The 17,262-nt window shown below is 40.6% G+C and overlaps 1 protein-coding gene across 4 annotated transcripts in view; it reads left to right on the top strand.

Annotated features, from left to right (window-relative positions):
- The window catches only part of plppr2a (phospholipid phosphatase related 2a), a 203,943-nt gene extending 188,280 nt beyond the window's left edge, over positions 1-15,663 (top strand). For 2 of the 4 annotated variants that reach the window (XM_085403148.1, XM_085403147.1), the window contains exons 4-8: positions 1,525-1,645; positions 3,352-3,602; positions 8,192-8,368; positions 10,726-10,853; positions 11,893-15,663. In XM_085403148.1, coding sequence (XP_085259274.1) covers positions 1,525-1,645; positions 3,352-3,602; positions 8,192-8,368; positions 10,726-10,853; positions 11,893-12,001 — 786 coding nt within the window. In that variant the 3' untranslated portion in view covers positions 12,002-15,663. Of the gene's footprint in view, positions 1-1,524; positions 1,646-3,351; positions 3,603-8,191; positions 8,369-10,725; positions 10,870-11,606 lie in introns of all 4 variants that reach the window. The other 2 variants (XM_085403150.1, XM_085403149.1) reach the window with 2 other exon arrangements.
- Positions 15,664-17,262: the final 1,599 nt, after the last annotated feature.

Raw genomic sequence — 17,262 nt, 5'->3', positions numbered from 1 at the left:
AATGTAAATGGTGAATTATATTAAGCATGGAAAGAGTAAGAGCAAGGCTCATGAATCTGTGGAACACAATCAGTGTCAATGTCGGTCCCACTTCTGTCACAGTCTGCATGCATATTGTCAGGATGATGAAGGATATATCTGCCATAGGTGGTTACTCAGGGCTCTGTTGCAGTGTGTGCTATAGTCTTTGAGTGGAGTAGGCTCTCATACAGATGAGCCTCACAGTTGCAGCCCATTAAGGGATCATCAGTCTGGAAAGCCACCACTGTTCAGACTCGCTGGGAGCGAATTGAACAAAGTCATCTGACCAGACTCTCTGCTCCAAGCCTGATGCTCATCACAAAAACAGCAATAAAACTGTGAGCACCCAGCAACGATGACTGCTATTTTTCGCTCACAGAATGTGCAGCACTGTACTGAGGTTACAGCTCTATGGCACTACAGCCAGAGAGCTCACACTTAATTAAAGAGATGATAACTAAAGTGTGTAATTAGCTATTTTCGCACAGTGGGTTCTGAGATCATAAGTAATGTTTGGAGCCGCAATACTGTCATGGCTAAATCCTTTGTAGAGCTATGTCATGTTTATAGCTGAAGATAAACAAATCCTGAGCTCATTGTCATTCTGCAGTGAACAGTCTATGGAGTTTATGAGTTGTTCAATTGTAACATATAATATGATCGCTTCTATTCCTGCCACTCCATTCCTGCCATGCCATTAAAACCACTGAGAGGTTAAGTGAACCTAATTGATTATTGCGTTGCAATGTAATGTTCTGAAACCTTGGTGCCTTGCATGCTTGTGGATATTATTTACCATTGCTGTCAGCACCTTCTAATGGTGGCTGCATCCCCTATCAGGACAACATGGCACATCATACCACAAAACCACACCGGAAGAACAAGAGGAACACAAAAAATAAAGAAAAAATAAAATAAAACCAGGTAGTAACTTTGACTCACTAACTACAGGGATCACAATGGAGTCATGCACAAATGGCATGCTTAAACTTGGTCTATGCACACACAACCCCCAGTACTATTGGTGCACCTAGAAATGGTATTTGGAGTGTATTTTTTAAAAAATTATAGTGATATTATACAAAACAATTTTTGAAGATTTACCAAAACATAATGTGAAGATGTGTCTGTAGATGGCCTGGTCAATCTATGTTCCAGTCCTCTCCTTTATATGTATATATCTGAATTACCCCTAAAAGAATAACACTGTATAAAAGCAGCAGAAATTAGCTTCTTCTGAAGGGCTTAGCCTTCTAGGTAGCATGCAAGTTATTCTGAAGGGGCTAGAGCTGCTACTCTATATTGAATGAAGCCAGCTGAGGTGGTTTTATGTCTAGGATCCCTCCTGTGACAAAGGCAACCGAGGAGGTTGCTTTTGGCTCCCATGTGGTTATCTCTGCTTAGACTGCCGCCGCTGTGATCTGGACCACAATGAAAAGTAGAGGATGGATGGATGGATGGATGGATGGAACCATGGCTACTATGTTTTTTGTGTGTTTCCAGATTCTTGTTGGAGAGCTGTGCGCCTTCTTCACCAAGGCAGAGGGAACCCAGGAGAAGACCATTGTGACTGCAGACTGCTGCTACTTCAACCCCTTACTGAGACGCATAATACGCTTCTTGGGTGAGCATGCTGTAGTGTCTTCCACAGTCCCTTTTTCAGGCTTTTGAAGTGACACATCTAAATCTTTCTAACCATTTTCATATATAAACTGTGGACAGTGTCAGGTCACGATTCCTCCAAAAGGATGGAAGCTCGGTGCAGTGTGCAGGTAGCTGGAGTTGTAACAAACACTTGTAATGAATTCTCTTTACCTGTTGTATTCTGACACTGACTTGTTTAAACATCACATAGACTTTGAGGTACTGGGCAATGCTTAGTCATTTTCAACAAAGTAATGTATTACTTTTCTTAAAAGTGCAAAATATTCACAGCACTTCACTTGGTCCACATTTTGCGGCGTGTGACCATTAGTAACAAAGGCACCAAGCACTGGGCATGGTGGTGGCAGGATCATGCTGTGGGGATGTTTTTAAGCAGCAGGAACTGAGAACTAGTCAGGGTTGAGGGAAAGATGAACATGGAGTGCAGCAATGTTCAGAGACGTCCATGATGATATACAGCTCCAGAGCACTCTTGGCTTCAGGACTGGGGTGAAGGTTCATTTTCCAACAGGACAACTACCCTAAGCACACAGCCACTGGGTGTATTTTTTCTATTTTTTTCGGTAGTTCTGCAAAGAAGAAACTGCCCTAAAAACAGGTATGCCATGCTTGTAGCATCACATTCCAAAAGACTTGAGACTGTAATTGCTGTATAATATAATGGAACAAGGCTTTACATGACACAATGTGGAACAAGTGAAGCACTGTGAGAACATTCTGGATGAACTTTAATCTACTTTGTTACTTAATTACTCAGCATTGAAAAACAACCTAAAGAGAGTTTAAAGTGATTTCCACAGTTCTACTTGTTCATGTTCTACTATAGAAACATGAACAGGTAGAAATTAATGCTACAATGCTGCAAGACTGACTGCTCATCACTGCTTTCGTTACCTGGGCAAGACTAAACTCTGGCTGCTGGGCTGGGGTCAGCATGCAGTAAGATTTAACGTCACTTTGGGTTCTTGGCTAGCTATTTGTTTGATGGTAAATGGTAATGGGCTCGTTCATATATAGGGTATCCACTCAGCGTGCAGATAACTTGTAACACAAGTAATGACTTTAATGTAACCGTAATATAATTACTGAATTTAGTGCAGTAACACATTACTTTGGGATGTGTTGGACCCAGCACTGCTCGATGGCAGGCTTTAATCTGTTTATTTGTTTTTTTTAACATTGGGGCTCTCACTTACAGGCATCCTCAGTCTATAAATAAGTGCTTCATAAGTGTGTAATTGAATGATGAAAAATAAAAGAGAATAAAAAGTACCATTTAACATTATGAAAGAAATTGCTGAACTGGAAAAACCTGACCTGCTGTTTGTCAGCCACAGCTGGCACATGAAGCTGTTAATTGGATGATCAAATGTGGCATAATGTTTGAGGTAGATTGCTCAGGATCCTGGCAGTAAGGCTCCCATGAATATTAAGAAGCCTACCAATCTGCATCTTGAGCTGAATCAGCTGAGGAGGAGGATTCTGTTGCAATTTCACACATAATAATGTGTTGGGGCTCTTTGAAGTAGAAGCATTTACTACTTTTATCACCTGGTGACGTGTGTCTCTTTCAAAATCTATATTTTCTTTTAATAAAAATAAAATATATGCTTGCTTATTAACTTTTCCACAATTCCCCCTTCTCTACACTCTTGTCCTGTCCAGGTGTTTATGCCTTTGGTCTATTCACCACGACCATTTTCGCCAATGCCGGCCAGGTAGTGACAGGAAACCAGACGCCTCACTTCCTGTCTGCCTGCCGACCAAACTACACAGCATTAGGCTGCCAGTCCACGATGCAGTACATCACAGAGCGACGGGCCTGCACAGGCAACCCACTGATTGTTATGTCTGCACGTAAATCCTTCCCATCTAAGGATGCAGCACTCAGCATCTACTCAGCAGTGTACACAGTGGTAGGTTGGACAAAACTGGAGGTGATATTGCTACTGTAAAGATTTAAGACTTAACGGGAGTTTCAGATGTGTTCTAGCAATTGAAGCCCACCTGCTGTCTTTACTGTGTTATTTCAGGCCCATGCCAAACTTTCTGTTTTTAGTGAACACCATTGCCACTAGATCTCAGATTAGGATGAAATCAAAGAAGACCATCACATATTAAAGAATGCAGTCATTTGAAAAGGAAAGTTACATAGGGTCCTGTGGAAAACGGCAATAAAATGGCTTGTTGAATTGCTTTTAGCATCCATAACTTGAAATTAGAGATGGACCGATCCGATATTACGTATCGGTATCGGTCCGATACTGACCTAAATTACTGGATCGGATATCGGAGAAAAATAAAAAATGTAATCCGATCCATTAAATATCATGAAAGCACCTCACAAAACTTGCAACACGCCGTAACTCACCTCAGAACGTTAGCACGTCGGAGCAGTATGCATCATGTGATAGAGCGGCTGTGGCATGCGGGACCTGTCGGTGGTCTGGATAGCATTTGGAGCTTCGCTAGCAACCCGGCATGTCATCTCCGACAAAGTTATCCCCGAGAGAAGTAAAGCAAGTGTGTAAGTCCATCTCTGAATGTATGTAAAGCATTCCTGCGTTAAGCTTAACAAGCGACTGCCTCTTCTTGCTGCTACTTCAATCATGAAACTGCTTAATGATCAGCTGATCTGCTTTTCTGTCACGAGTGAGTCCGTCTCTCTGGTTTGTTTTTGGCCCACTTTGCACCAGAAAGAGGAAACCAGTGGCTGAACAACAGCAGCACGTTTAAGCTTGATAAGCTGTCGTTAGAATTTATTTAATATTACTTTCTACTCGAGGATCTTTTTCTACATAGCTGACGGCTGGTAACTGTGCAGGGGCGGATCTAGCAAAGTTTAGCCAGGGGGGCCGATAGGGCATTAACAGGGAAAAGGGGGCACAAAGACATACTTTTCTTTCTTATTCTCATTTAAAATGTCTAGCTTTTAATAAATAATTATCTGACACCCAAAGTTTTAATTTGATGTAAAATGAATAGAAGTCAATTACTGTATATAGTATATAGTGACTATTAAGTCTAATATATATACCCTAGTAAGCTATAGTACTTTTTCCTTTGGAAAGGTACCATCTGTGCAGTCTGCACTTTTGTTGAAGAAAGATGTTGAATCTATTTAATATTTCTTGAAAAATAATTGATTTCTGTGCATTTTTTTCACACTGCATCAAATTAAAGTTGATTACGTCGATTAAGCATCATGAGGTGGAGTGTGAGGGGTGGTTCCCTATTTTTTATTTATTTATTTTTGTTGTTGCTGGGAGTTGGAACCCTATTAGTTAGGTTGCTTAATATTTACGCTAAGTACTCTTTAAAATACCAGAATAGGGAGGATGGTGTAGGTTTAAGTTTATTAGATTGATCAGTATTGCTGAACTATGAAATATTTTTTTTTTGCATACAGGTATAACAGAATAGCTTTAGTGTAGTTGTTGTTTTAAACTTGAGTATGAACTTATACAAAATGCAGCAAGATATTAAAAAAACAGTTTTGTTGATTAAAAAACACTATATCGGATTCATATCGGTATCGGCAGTTATCCAAATTTATGATATCGGTATCGGTATCGGACATAAAAAAGTGGTATCGTGCCATCTCTACTTGAAATAAGTGTTTTCTTTTCTTCTTTAGGACTTTGCTTAAGTTATTTGAGGTTTGTGGGCACTCATTTATGCACCACTCTGTTATAGTCCTGCTACAAGTTTTCACTTGGGTTGAGGTCTGGACTTTGACTCGGTCAAAGTCGAGTGCTCATCTATCTATCTATCTATCTATCTATCTATCTATCTATCTATCTATCCATCTATCTATCTATCTATCTATCTATCTATCTATCTATTAGGGGTGCAACGATACACAAAATTCACGGTTCGGTTCGGTTCGATACTTTGGTGTCACGGTTCGATATTTTTTCGATACAAAAAAAATGTTCATGCCTTTTTAATTTGTCATTTATTAAAATTATAAATATATATTTTAACTCAAAAGTACAGTTTTTAAATTTAACCCTAACCCTTGTGCGTGTTTTTTATTTTGACAGCGAATGCGCACCTGCGGACCACTTATGTGCAGCCCTGGTTATTTAGCTCGTCATATTGCAGCCACAGAAATTATTTTGTCCATGAAACCATAAAGCTGCACTTTCTTTTTGCCTTATAGTCTGATTTGTCATAACTTCTCCGTTTTGTGGTAAGCTTTTCTTTGGCTGTCACTTCTTCACCCTGACCTGTCTTATTTGGCTCAGCAGAACTAAAATATATATCCTGCTGTTTTTACACACGCACTCACATAAGCTCAGCGATTCTCTGCGCGATCAACCTCTCACATGTTTAAGCTTGCTGCGGGAGATTTCACTTGTCATGTTTGCATAGTAAGCTAACGATTAATAAGACGATGCCAGAGGAATTGGTGCACAAATTATCATCACTCACAGATCAGTGCTGTTGCTCTCTATACACAGTTCGCGCGATTGCAAAGTGAAAGCAAAAAACAAGCGCAAATTCAAACACGATTTCAATATGTCACATATTGACAGTGGCTCACCGATGCCAATGATATAATTACCCAGCTAAATTTCTGAAAGAATGCAAAAGCATTGACATATATTTTTCCTTCCTACAATAGCCCGACGGGCAGGGCAGAGATAGATTTTGGTAGCCCGACTGGAAAAATCGCTAGCCCCAGGACGTCGGGCTAGCGATATTGCGAGCCCTGTATCTGATTGAGGAATCACTCATCTTTGGAAAAGAGAGTTTATTACAGAGAAATGTCTCTTTCCAAAATAAAAGCTATACTATCCGCTTCTTCTGGGCTATATTCTCAGCAGCATAAGGAGAATCATGTGCTAACAGCTGTCTAAATGACTCGGCTAAAGTTAGTAGCATGCTTGTTGTTTTTGTCTTTGCACTAGGATGATGTCGGCGTAAATGTGCAGTCATATTCGTTGTGTTCTCACTAGTGCTTTCAGGTTAATCTCGTTGAAATGACCTTAACGCCACAACACGGCAAATCTCCGTTAACGAGCTACCGCCGATCGCCCCGTGCATGGGGCTAGACGGCCAACACGTTAACGAGCTTACTGCGCTAACACACTAGTTCCCACCCATGTAATTGAGCATTGCATGGCACATCCAACATACTGTTTTACTTTAGTCCATGACTCGCTTACCTTCAGGGTCATACGTCACATGAAAACCAAAATAATTCCAAACGCCAGATCTGATTGAGGTTGGGGGAGGTCCATGTTGCAAGGAGAGCTTAACTTCTGTCTTGCTAGCTTGCCCTGCGCTCTTCCTTCTGACTATGCTGTCTGTGTTGAGCGCTCAGTGGATCTGCGCTCGACAGTGCAGCCTAGGCGGAGTAGTCGAACGCAGATTCACTGAGCGCTCAACACAGACAGCATCGTCAGAAGGAAAGTTGATAAAATAAATTACAAATGTTGTATTGTTCGATACATATGCGTACCGAACCGAAAGCACTGTATCGAACGGTTCAATATCGATACGAATATCGTTGCACCCCTACTATCTATCTATCTATCTATCTATCTATCTATCTATCTATCTATCTATCTATCTATCTATCTCTCTCTCTCACTCACACGTGGCTGCACGGCACTAACGCGTTAAAGAGCTAACCACGGCCTTGCAGCCCCACGCACCAGGCTATCCGCGATAACTCGCTAATGGAGATTTGCCACTTTAATGCAGTTATGGAGTTAAGGTCATTTTAACAAGATTAACGCTGACAGCACTAATATAAATTTAACCTTTTTACCTTTTACCACTCACATTTAAGCAAAACAAGGATGTATGCAAGTAAACAGACCTTAACAAAAACATTTGCAGAAATGCTGCCTTCAGTTAAAAAGGCACCACCTACCAATTATTTCAACACTGATTAGTTTGTTTCTACCAGTTTGTATTTGTCATTTGTAAACAATCATTACCACGCTGAACAAGAAATAACACTGGCTGTTATTTGATGTAATCAAGTGGATACTTATGCTGATTTCTGCCACCTCAAAAATTTGATTTGTGTTTAGCCTGAACAAAATTTCAGATTATATATTTCCTCCCTTTGTCGAAACAGTTAACAGGTACTTTAACTTTAAAGGTGGCATAATATGCTCACTTTTATCTCAGTATTTTTATTCTTGTAACTTATCCTATGCTATGCCACTTAGTGCAGTTCCTCAGTTCACCTGCTTTATGCTCCATTCCCTTTTAAGCTAACTTTCTTATGATTAGTTCTCCTTATGATTAGGTAAATGCTGTGTTTAATATGACCATCCACTAGTGTAGCTGAATATATAATGAGAGAAAGTAAGGACAAGCTACATAGGTCCACTTTAACCAGCCAATTACAGGAAGAAAATCTCTTGTACGTCTTATTACCTGGTTTAAAATAGTGATGTATCTTATGCACTTGCATGCTCTTTGTGGCTTTCTGTGTTTGTTGCACCCTACTGTGCGCTCCCTCCCTTATGCTTCTTTGCAGATGTACGTGACACTGGTGTTCAAAACCAAAGGCACGCGGCTCACCAAGCCCACTATCAGCCTCACGCTGCTTTGTCTCGCCATGCTAGTCGGTGTGGTCAGAGTGGCTGAGTACCGCAACCACTGGGCTGATGTCCTGGCGGGATTCTTCACTGGGGGAGCCATCGCTGTGTTTTTGGTGAGGAGAGAATAGAAGGAGCAGAGAGACAGGCAGACAAATAGATTAAAAAAGAAAGACATGTTCTCAGTTTTTTAAGCGCTCCATCTTTGCATGTAAAGACGAGCTTACTTGCCCCTGAGAGCACTGTGAAAACAGCTGTGTAATGTCTCATATGGTAATTTATTATCTTTCTTCATAATCTAAAACAATGTGTCTTAGAAAAATGTCCTGTTAGGTGCTTTTAATTATGAAAAAAGACAAAAATGGTCATTAATGGGCTACATATCAATCAGATGATTAAAGACCACATTAATATCTCAACAGATTAAATGACATTCGGAAATAGGTTTACATGCAATTTTAATATGCTGCACCACAGTAGCAGAAGTCAAGCAACCATTTTTTTAAACCACACCCCTTTTTGTTACTGTTACTATACCTGGCGAGCTTTACATTTTCATGGCATGAGTCATGCTTTGGTTGGTTCTAACTTTCCCACTATAGTATCTGGTTTTGTTTTGACCAATTGCTTTGGTCCACTATAACAGTTTCCCAATGCAAGTACCACAATAATAAATTACTCAAGACATTTTCTTTGCCTAACTGATAAAGAAATACTGAAAAATAACCTTAATCTGACTATAAAATTGTTTTAAGTGAATTTCTAGGTTACTCCTTAAAATAACTGTAACATTTAAACAGGTAACAAAATGTTTTGTATAATTCATTGAATCAAAGTTGAGAGTCTCAATTTCAATTGTACACAGAGTGTTTCATTTCAAACCTATTATAGTGGCATAGAGACCCCAAATTATGAAAAATCATGTAACTGAAAGTTGCAGACCTAACAGTAGTTAGCGGTGCCTGATAATGTTTTGCAGTTTACACCCACTCATCATGAGCATGAATGCCATGGTAACTTTGGACTCCTAATTATTTCTTTGATATATTCTTTTTCTAGGATACTCTTTAATGACTTTAAAAAGCAAGAATTGGGTGCAAATGTTTGACTTTATTTTGGATTTTTTCTAATCTAATGTAATGCAATACAACCAGCAGCAAAACAACCCCAGATTATGATGCTACCTCAACCATGCCTGAGGCTTGGTGGAGTGTTCTTAGTAGGGGTGGACGATATAAACGATATACGATAGAAACGATATAAATTTGGCCAACAATAGAGATTTTGACTATATAGCTCTATCGCGATAGCGCATGTTGATGATGTCATCAAGCTGCGCCTGTTTTGGTCAAAAGCATCCTGCTATGCGATTGCATTTGTCCCTAATCACCAGAATCCCTCACATTAACTTTTATCGAGTGGAAAGAAAGTTGGCGTTCATCCTCCAGCTTCACTGTGCTAATGTTATGCTAACATAGCTGTGTCGCTAGCAATCAGGTAACACAACATTATATACCAGGTAGTCCAACTTAAGTAACCCTGCAAACGCCACTGCTGTTTACTTTAGCTGAACATAAAACCTTTCTTCAGGAGTGTTAGGTTTTGCCATGTGGGCAGCAGCATGTCTCAGTTGAGCTTGACAGTGCCACCTTTGGAGCAGGGCCTTCTTTCTTGGTTAGCACTGTCTTAGTCCATGGCTGTGAAAAAACCCACATCACTTTGGACAGTGACACTGGTGTTCCAGCAGTTTCCAGGTCATGCCTTGGAACCTTGGTGGTTCCTTGGTTGTTCCTGAATATCCTAACATATTTCTTCTCAGCTGAGGGTGACAGTTGGGTTTTCTGGTGGGGAAAAATCCAAATAACTTGCATTTACATAGAAATGTTTGAACTGATGGTGCAGTTGTTGAGACCTTCCCAACTTGTGTAAATCTGTAATTCTCATTCTTAGATTTTCACGTGGACTTTCCCATTCTGAGTATCGAGTAATCCAGAGAGTACTGTCAAATTCTTTTTATGTTGAGTTGAAAAGTTGTAGAACCAGTTGTAGTCAATCATGATCACTAATGAGAGGTTAATATGCCGTGACCATGTCAAGTTAAAAGACAAGAACCTTTCGTACCACATATTAGAAGATTTAAGTGAATGTATGTCGATATCTGAGTATGTTTGAGTACTTTTGACCCCGTGTGGATTGGAGAACAATATTTAAACTTGTCCATTAAAGATGTACACTGGAAAAAGAACAGTTCAAAGTTTTTATCCAAAGCCCAAAATAACTTTAACATTCATGCTCTTTGATAATTCGGTCCTTTTTTCCCCCAAAGCCCTTGTAAACCATTTTGCCACACAGGAAAATCCACTAAGCTGTTACTGAACAATCTGATTAGGTGTTGAATTTGACAAATGGTCAATTTCTCTCATGTGTCTCATTCTGGTCCCAGTTTACTCTTTATGTTGGTTTCTATCATCAGGTGACTTGTGTGATTAACAACTTCCAACAGCTGCAGCCCGGTCTTCCTCCACCGCGACCCCAACGTCCCGAGTCAATGCTGGGCATGCCGATGGTGACACTGCCCTCCGTGGAGAGTCCACTCGAAAAGTTAAGTGGCCCTCAGGTAAGGGGCGGGGGTGGGTGTGAGGCACAACTGTGCTCACAGAAGGGCTGAGATACACACCCCTTGTCTCTTAACTGAATCCGTGACCTTCCTTTTGTTCCTCAAAAAAGAACAAATTCAAACATGCATGCTCCAAGCCCACCCGCACGCCCAGTCCTAGCAAAACACCCAAGTGAATCCTTTAAATCTCTGCGCACGCGAGGCTTGTTGTACCCTGATAAGAACGCATGTGAGATTTGTTCTAGTGGTGTGAAATGAGCCACGGTTATGTTTCAGTCAGAGGATGGAACAAATTCTAGTGTGAATGTTTGCTTTGGAAAGAGGTGCTGCTTACTCCTAAAAATCCCACAGTGTTACAAATTTTCACGTTATCTGGTTTATAGAGAGAGCCACTTGTGTCTTTGAGGTGAATCAGCAGTTTGGCTGACACACTCCAAGTGTTATTTACCATTTGGATATAATGCAGAGCACTTGGCTGAAGGGAAACTGTGAAGTCAGCAGAGGCTAAAAGAAAATAGTCTTAGCTGTGGAAGCGATCCCCTCAAGTTATATCTGCTCTCCGAAAGCGCTGCATTTTCTAAAGCGATTCTCTCAGGGGTGAAGCATTTAGAAAAATATCGTGCGTCCTCTGTGGTCTCTCACTGTCTCTAACCCTCACCTGACTGCCTTGTTTTCCTCTGTCTCCCACCTTGCCTCTCTCCTTTCAATCTGCTCCCTTGTCCCTCACTCTCCTTCAGCATCTTGCACTCTCCTCCTCCTCCCCACCTTACAACACCTACGTCCAACCATTCTAACCAGCTTTGAATATTTTTTACCCAACGTTGTCACCCCCCCCCCCCCAACACTATCTCCACCATCTGTTGCCTTATTTCTGTTTTTTGCTCTGTCGAACATCTGTTCTGTCCTCCACTCATCCCTGTACATTGCTCTTGATTATTCTTTTCTTCACTTTTCTCTCTCTTCCTCCGCCTCCTCTCTGCCCCGTCCTCCTCTCTCTTTCTCACTCCTCTCTTTCCCCTGCAGACTCCGCGGGGATCTCCGTTCACAGAGATCACATGACCATCAGCCCTATCGGTTCCCCGCCACCCCCGATGTCCTCATACCGTCTCGCTCCATTTCCAGCGAAGTCTAGACCAGTCGGAGCAGCACTCACCACAATGCGCCGCCCATCCGGCTGGGCGGTACACAACATTGCACCGCTCCTATTCCACGCAGGTCTAGACCCCCCACCCCTCCTAATACATGATACACAGCACACACATCCCCCGTTGCCCTCTCAACCCCCGGGGAACCGATAGGCAAACTCTTCAAAGACTTTCTCTTTGTTGGAATACCAGTAAAGTAAAGCTCTGATCAATAAGTACAGAGTCAGGTACATCTTTTTTTTCTTTCCTTTTTTTTCATGTTGAAAAATGTAACTAATTTTTTTATATGTATATAAACTCAATCACATGAAGCTCACTTTCATCAGCAGTGGTTTGCTCTGTTACAAAAACGAAATCAAACGGTGACCACTGAGAATGTCCGCTGCTTCTTTTTCTCCAACCGTACGAGCGCACGCCTGTTTGAGGAAAGAACCCGAAAGGTGATGGTGAGCTCTCAGGACGCGGCTTTGACGTGCGCCGTGTTGGACCAAAGAAACCCACCTGAGGAAATGTGTGCTGCTGAGATTTACCCGTACAAAACATCCTTTTAGCAAGCCATATGAACACACAAACAAACACACTTGCTCTCCTTATTTCATCCCATGCACGTGCACACAGACACACGCATAAGCACCCACCAGGGTTGAGTAGCAGCTTCACATGAGGTTTCCCAGGATCAAAGGATCCGTTTCTTATCCTTCAGCAGAAGCACCAGACAAAAGCAAACAGGATGAAGGTACAGACATCTTCACTTGGCTATCAACTTTGTGTTTTCCGTCGCTCTCAGATGGTTGCAATTTTGCCAAAACCTAATGTGAAACAGAAACACACATTGGATGAGACAAACCCAAGCTCCCGAATGCAGGTGGCACAACAGTGAGCCAAATTAAGTGCATCACATTCAGGAGCAAATATTTGTTTTTTGCTTGTTTTTTTTTTTTGTATTCTTTTGCGAAGAGGAGCCTTCATACAGGACACTTCTCTGTGATGCCAACTGACTTTTAAAAAAAATGTCTCTTTCATTTAACTGTGGAACAGCATCGCTCATCCCGAAGTGGCGTCTCCTTTGGCTGCGTCGTGTAATTACTGTGATTTATTTCTGAGATTTTATTGATATATTGATTTACTGACGTTTGTGTATATACGGCGTGGTTGCCATAAGCGCTCCGTGTGGCGTGACAGTTTTGCTGATTTTGATTTGCACACTCCCTCACGATCCACTTTTGTCTTTTGTTCTCTTCATTTGCCTTTGTTTGCTTTTCCTTTCTTTACAAATACATTTTGTTTTTTACATTCTCCATTTATCTCTCTTCTCTGTGGTGTCTGTATCTAGGCTAATATGCCATCACTGTGCTGTGAAATGTTTCCCTCTGCTGGACAAACAAACACACACACACACACACAAACACACACACACAAGCACAGACACACAAAGCACAGAAGACCTCGTTTTACAGACGTAAACTCTAACATATTTGAAAGCACGCACATGCACAAGCACACTTATACCCCCTACTTGTTACTGTACTTTCCTTCTCCTCTTCCCCACTTTCTAACACCGAACCTGTAAGATATTGTACATAGCTCTTTTTTCTATTGAGAGTGTGATTTTTACACGAGCATCACCAAGACTCTGTGTGGCGATTGAAGGAAAATCTTGTTTTTGTTACAATGATGGAGAATTCGAGCAGACGTGCTGAACCACTCTGAACCACTTTCAATTTGCTGCGTCTGTCTGTTGGACTGAATAAAGCTGGATTGGAAAAGTCATTTTACTCTGACATCAGACACTATGTGATCCTGACTTTCTGAGTTTTATTAGGCCATTTTCACTTTCCTTTTTTCATGCTTTGATCATCCATCCATCCATCCTCTACTTTTCAGTTGTGATGGGGCAAGAGTGAGGTTACATCCCAGACAGGTCAACAGTTTATAGTGGGGCCATAAATTTAAAGCATAGATATCTAAACACCCTAAGAGATCTATTTTTCCTTTTTCAAGGCAATAGGTCAAGCTGTGAACACACATTTCACAAATTATTGCATTCTAGTTAGCACTAATATTTTATCTAACAGCTTTCACATCCAACTTAACAGATTAAGAGCTTTAATTTGATGAATGGTGTAATATTAATGATGAATGGGCATATTTTCTATTTTGGTTCTACTATGCTCTACTATGATCACCAGCCAGCTGCTAACTTTGTTTGTCTGCTGTCTACTTGGACCAGTTTTACAGTTACCAGAGGTTTCCCCACTGAAGGGAGCTTACTGCTCTTAAGTCTTAATTATCTGGCATAAAGTGAGACTCATTCATGATACCAGCAGATCAGCTGATCCTCATGCTATTCCACATTAGCTGATCCGACTTATGCTATTTGAGTTGGTGTAGCCTGTCTGCAGTTAATGCACTTCTGCAAGCTGCTTTGCAACCCACCTTGATCACTACCCCTTCTCGAATGCTCTATCTGACTTCATCAATGTCATGTCTATTGTGTAATAAAGCCGCAAGGTCCCAGAAAAGAATAATTGTTGCAGATGGAAAGGCATGTATCGCTTTTGGTTCCCCATTCATGTGGATGTAAGATAAAGATGGCCCAATTTTCTGATGATAGGCCTGTGTTGTAAATATGTGCCTCTCTGGCTAATCATTAGCATTATAACATTAGTGATAATACGCCATCAGACTGCGTGACAACAACTAAATCCTCCATCAGCCTACATATCTTTAAGTTTTTTGTTAACCTTCCTTACGAACGCTCCACTCACACTCTATGTGGCTGTCATAGGTATCACTTTGGAAATTAAAACAAAAAGAACATAACTTCTCTTCATTTTATTTTTTTTTAATTGTGCTCAGCTAAATAAAAATGACCATCTTTTGGAGATCCAAATCTAGCACCCAGTAGATTTTATTTTTCATTATAGCTTCTACTTAACCAAAAGCATGTGTTTGACCATTGAGAATATGTGCTAAACTACCCTTATATAGTTCCCTGATGGATGCTAAGCTTCATTATCATCAGCATCTTGTACTTGTGAGAGGTTTGATTTCACTGAAAAAACAAATAAATAAATAATCAAAACTGTGACATTTTGATGGCTCAGAGAGCCAGGGCTACTTATACCACATAGTGTACCTGCAACTTTGTGAAGCTGAGTCAGACATGTGACCTTTGCTGCATGATGGCCCTTTGTTTCATGTGTTTCCTCATTTCTTTCCAGTCTTCAATGTCCCAGTGAAGCAGAAATGCCTTAAGATAATCTTGATGACAAAATGTAACGAAAGTGTTTTCTAAGCAGTGACTGGCTGTAATTTCATTTGCAAGTGCGAATTTGTCATTTGTCCAAATTCTCTGTGAATCCTCTGTGATCCAAAATGCACAAATGAGACACAATCAAACATGAAAGGTAAACACGCCCGCCACGAAGACTCGGATTCTCCACCGGCTCGACTGCCGTCGCCGCAGCTTTACTTTCCTGTAAAGTCTTCGGTAACACATGTTTAAAAATCAAACAACAAACAGTTGACTGACATGTGAATAAAAAGCACCAGTCTCCTTCAGATCTGCTACTCAGAGGCAGGACCGTGTTTCCTTTGATCCTGATGCAGCAAACCCTCTGTTTTTGTAAAGATTTGTGTGATGAGAACAATAAATGGATATTGAAATAAGAAAAGCTGTCTGTGTCAGTCTGCACTTCTTGTTTTGCTGTTGTGTTCTCAGAGTGATTGGCGGTGATTTTGTGTGTCAGAGCTGCTGCATTTGTTTTGCATGTGAACAGGATGCTTTTTTTGACTTGAGGAAAGGAAGCGGGGAGAAAAGGCTGCCAAGTCACACAAAAACTGGACGAAAAAATCAGCATCAGCAGGTCTTATGGAGTGATAGCTCCAAATTTTACATTTTTGGTTAAAAAGGTTATCAATATATAAAGAGGAGGTCAGGAGAAAGTTAGAACAGTGAACTGCCATGTAAAACACAGTGGAGACTCTGTCATGGTTTGAGACTGCATTTCATTTCGTTTTGTTGGGAAAAAGTGATAACGTCAGGGCTTTTTAGAAAGCCTTCTGTCCCCTTCTTTGTATTTTATAAATGCAGCTCAACTCCTAAAGTATCTTCTGATCTCCTGACATGGAGCCAAAGTATCACTGATTAAAAGAAAAAACTAATAACAAAAGGTACAGATTCATTTAAAATGATTAGTCACGACTTACTACATTATTATTCCCATTCCTTTCCCATATACACATGGTGTATATCTCCAGATGACAAATTCTTTACAAATGTGTCAGTACAGCAATGAAAAAAGTCCCACATCCAACATTCTACTTGACAGAAAGTACTTAGCAGTATTACCAGCAGCATGTCTCTATGTTCATTATCATTAAAAATCATGTTACTGGATCGTTAACTCTACATAACCTAGGCCCTTTGTCTCTTGATAAGTCTCACTGGGTGTCAGAAGTTTAAACATTAGAACAGAAAAAATGTTCTTTTATGCTTTTAAAGTTTTAAAGTGAAGTAGTTGTTTAAATGTAATCAAAATGAGAGAAGTTTTAAGGTAATTTTTCTCGACTTTAATTTTTTTAAATATAAAATCTTACTACCTAAAGTTACTTTTGAATAAATGTATGAAATCAGTTGCAGACAGGGTGCCCTATGTCTCTCTAAAATGTCTAGCTGCTGAGTTGTAAGTTAAAGTAACATTAAAGTGTCACGAAGCAGACCTGCGGTAGTTGGCTAATTTCCACCTCCATCTGTTCCATAGGGAACTCATCCTGCTTTATTCGTGGCCTCTACTAGAGTGGCTTTGCATACTTCACAGCTCAAAATAACCCTTATTTATCTCGAGCTGATGCAGCCACACACCTCATCCACTGTCTGAAACATGCTGTTTTAGCTTCTCTTCCATTAAGACCACCTTTAAGCTAGCATCGGGCACCCCTCCTAACAGGGTTAGGCTATCCACTTTCATTGACATTTATAAAGCCAGGAGTAGAGAAAAAGCCTTAAAGTATGGCTCATAGGGATTACTCGCACATACACTGACCTCATTGAACCCTTGGCCATCTTTCTTATGAACCAGCACCGTAACAGAATATATATGGCACGATCTGATGAGATATCCGCACGTTGGTGTTGTTCCTACATCATCATTGATCCAGGATCATCAACAATGCAACTGATCAATGCTTTAGGTTAGCAGGAGCCAAGACATTAGATAATGCTGTTAAAACTTTCACAAGCGAA

The sequence above is a fragment of the Rhamphochromis longiceps genome, linkage group LG4, assembly GCF_057381845.1.
Source record: "Rhamphochromis longiceps isolate RC_006_pf linkage group LG4, R_longiceps_female_GT1.1, whole genome shotgun sequence".
Lineage (NCBI taxonomy): Eukaryota > Metazoa > Chordata > Actinopteri > Cichliformes > Cichlidae > Rhamphochromis > Rhamphochromis longiceps.
The sequence above is the reverse complement of the archived record's forward strand: the minus strand, read 5'-3'. Positions and strand labels throughout refer to the sequence as shown.